Here is a 2,676-nt window from a genome sequence, read left to right as displayed (position 1 = left end):
ACGCTCTTCACAGTGACCAGAAAGCAGAAAATGGACATCAGGAGAAATCTGAGAGGGTTCACAGCCCTGGTTTAGCCTCCCTGATTTGATCTGTTGTTAGAAAGACAAGCCAAGGTTTATTTTGTACAGAAGAAGGTGGGTCTGGCACAGGCTTGAAGATTCGTGTTTTGTCAGCATACCAGTGACAGCTGAATTGTGTTACACCCAATTTGTCATCGAGCATTTCAGATAAGAGAGATCGTCAAGAATTTTAAAGCATCTAGTTAAAGACTCTTGCTTTGCATCTGAACTACGTAAACGCTGATAAAACGCTCTCTGCATTTACTGCAACCCAATAAAAGAGAACTCAATGCAAGACTTCTCAGGTCAGGGCCCAGGGCAGAACTGCAAGCAAGATCCACCGGCCAGATCCATTCCAGAACAAATCACACTGAGAAGTGAGAAATGACACAGCTACAGCAATAAGGAGTTTCACATGTCACTGGGCAGAGGACAGAAACCAAAGTACTTACAAATCTGTAGAAGTAATCTACAGTCTTTATAGCACCTACTGATCGGGAAATGCGGAGATTGCAGGTGGCTTTAAATAAGCGGATGAGAAAGAAACTAGCACCAAATGACTTGAAAAATGGAGATCTGCCCATCAGGCTTCTGCAGCTCCCAGGCAGTAACTCTGCTTCAGGTCAGTGTGCAAGTCATCTGGTACTCGAATCAGGAGCTCTCTTCAGTGCTTGACTCTTCTTACAAGCCTATAAATAGCAAAGGTGGCACCACGCCAGAGTGCTGGAAGTTCACTGAGCTAGCTCGCTTCGCTCTAACAATTCCCCACTGACTCCTTGGCAAGGTCATCTAATCAGCTTCAGAGAGTGAGCCAAATTAACAATTATAAATTACGCTGATTAGCCTTTGCTTAAAGCTCCTCTGAAAGACGAAAGCTACAAAAATACAGGAGCAAAAATTATCACATGCAAGCTACAGTGATGAGGCAGCACATGAAGGCACGACTAGAGAACGAAGGCTTTTTAGATACTGAAGCATGAAGGGATGCATTACAACTGCGCCACGGGGAAGATACACTTCTCTGCTTGCTATATTTTTGCATTAGGCAACTGAATAAATTCTTGTGGTTATGACTAATTTAATCATGATACAAATGTTTATTTTGTTAATTCCCATGTAATAATGGATAGACCAGGAACAGAGACCTGGACATCTGACGCTGATTCATCAAGCAGCTCAGGAATCTCACAGCATCATGCTTTCTGCAACACTTGCTGATCATTTAAACTTTAGTACAAGAGTCAAGACAGATTTCTAACTCTCATGCTGCCTTTTCGAGGGGGTCTTTCTGCAAGTAAATCAGACCAGAAGTGGCTACTGCTGTCTCCTAGCTGCTTCGTGGGTCCCAGTTTAAGCTATGCTAAGCATATGTTTCACTTGGAGATGTGTGCTCAGCATTTTGGGGATAAAGGAAAGAAAGGAAAAAGGAAAGAAAAATCAGGCTCAAATGCTTCTGACTGAGCATATAAGCACTGATGGACCCAAAAGTTCAGCTATCATGTTTTTGAAAAATAAGCCTTATCTTCTGCACCTTTGCTTCCCCTTCAGTTTAACGGTCTGATGTACTTCTATGTTTGTGGGGGGAGGGGAAATCACGAAATATTTACAAGATTCAAAAATCCAATCTAAAATAGTAAAAATCCTAGTCACTACAACTTTTCAAAAGCAAAAAGACAGTAAACAAAAGGGAACTTTGTATTTATAAAAGTCCCTGGATATCTCAGAAGTAGCCCAAAAGGGCTTAAATTATGTCATAACTTGTCATGTAGCACACTCTCCCATCAATACTGAATTAACAAGCGTGGAGGTGACACATGTTGCTGAAAACAGATCCCTGCACCAAAGCTTTGCTGTCAATATCAGCAAGGGTGCCAAGTACTCTGCTGCTGTCATGGCAACCCAGAGAACATCCCAGAAAATGACTTCTGGTGACTCTGAAGTAACCCAGCTTCACAAAGTGCCTGTGTTTGGAAAAGCTCGGGAGGGAGGAGCCAGTGCTGTTGTGAAAAGGGGTATTTCAGAACCAGGAATTTTCAACGTTTCTATGACAGCAGCACCAGAGAAGTCGCAGCCCTTGCGGAGTCGGACGGCAAACGGCTGCTGGGGAGGGCTGCTCCTCGAGGACACTGACTGCTAGCCCGAGAGGATCGTCTCGGAAACATGTCTTCTCTCTCCCTGGTATTTTTGCCATCTGTAATTGACTATTTGAAGAAATGTAAATTGGTGGATGAGTCAGAAACAGTAATACCCAATTATCTGCATTAACCTATGTTTTCCTTTGTAAAACCTTTTCTACCGTATGTTTAAATAGCAGTAGAGTTGGACTCACCAATTTCAGACCGATGGTATATCTGCATTGCGAGAGGACTGCACAGAACACAGGTCACACAATATTCAGAAACCTGAGCAGGCCCTGAACAAGCTCCTGGCTGCAAAGCGGTATCCACAGAGCCTACCCCATTCCAGGGTAATTCTGCCTCTCTACTCAGTGTCGCTGAAGGACAGACAACACATGCAAAGCAGGCTTCAACAACGCGGCTTTCACATAGATTTGGGCAGCAAGGGAAGAAAAGAGGTATTTTATCTGAAGAGAATCCTATGCTCAGGAAAAAGTAA

General features: G+C 43.4%; 1 protein-coding gene across 1 annotated transcript in view; it reads right to left on the bottom strand.

Moving 5' to 3' along the window:
• The window catches only part of DENND6B (DENN/MADD domain containing 6B), an 18,252-nt gene extending 17,608 nt beyond the window's left edge, over positions 1-644 (bottom strand). Inside the window, exon 1 of the mRNA XM_010295339.1 lies at positions 552-644. Coding sequence (XP_010293641.1) covers positions 552-644 — 93 coding nt within the window. The remainder of the gene's footprint in view (positions 1-551) is intronic.
• Between the last annotated feature and the right edge of the window lie 2,032 nt (positions 645-2,676).

This window comes from Phaethon lepturus, unplaced genomic scaffold, assembly GCF_000687285.1.
Source record: "Phaethon lepturus isolate BGI_N335 unplaced genomic scaffold, ASM68728v1 scaffold25339, whole genome shotgun sequence".
Taxonomy (NCBI): Eukaryota; Metazoa; Chordata; class Aves; order Phaethontiformes; family Phaethontidae; genus Phaethon; species Phaethon lepturus.
This window is presented reverse-complemented; position numbering and strand designations above follow the sequence as displayed.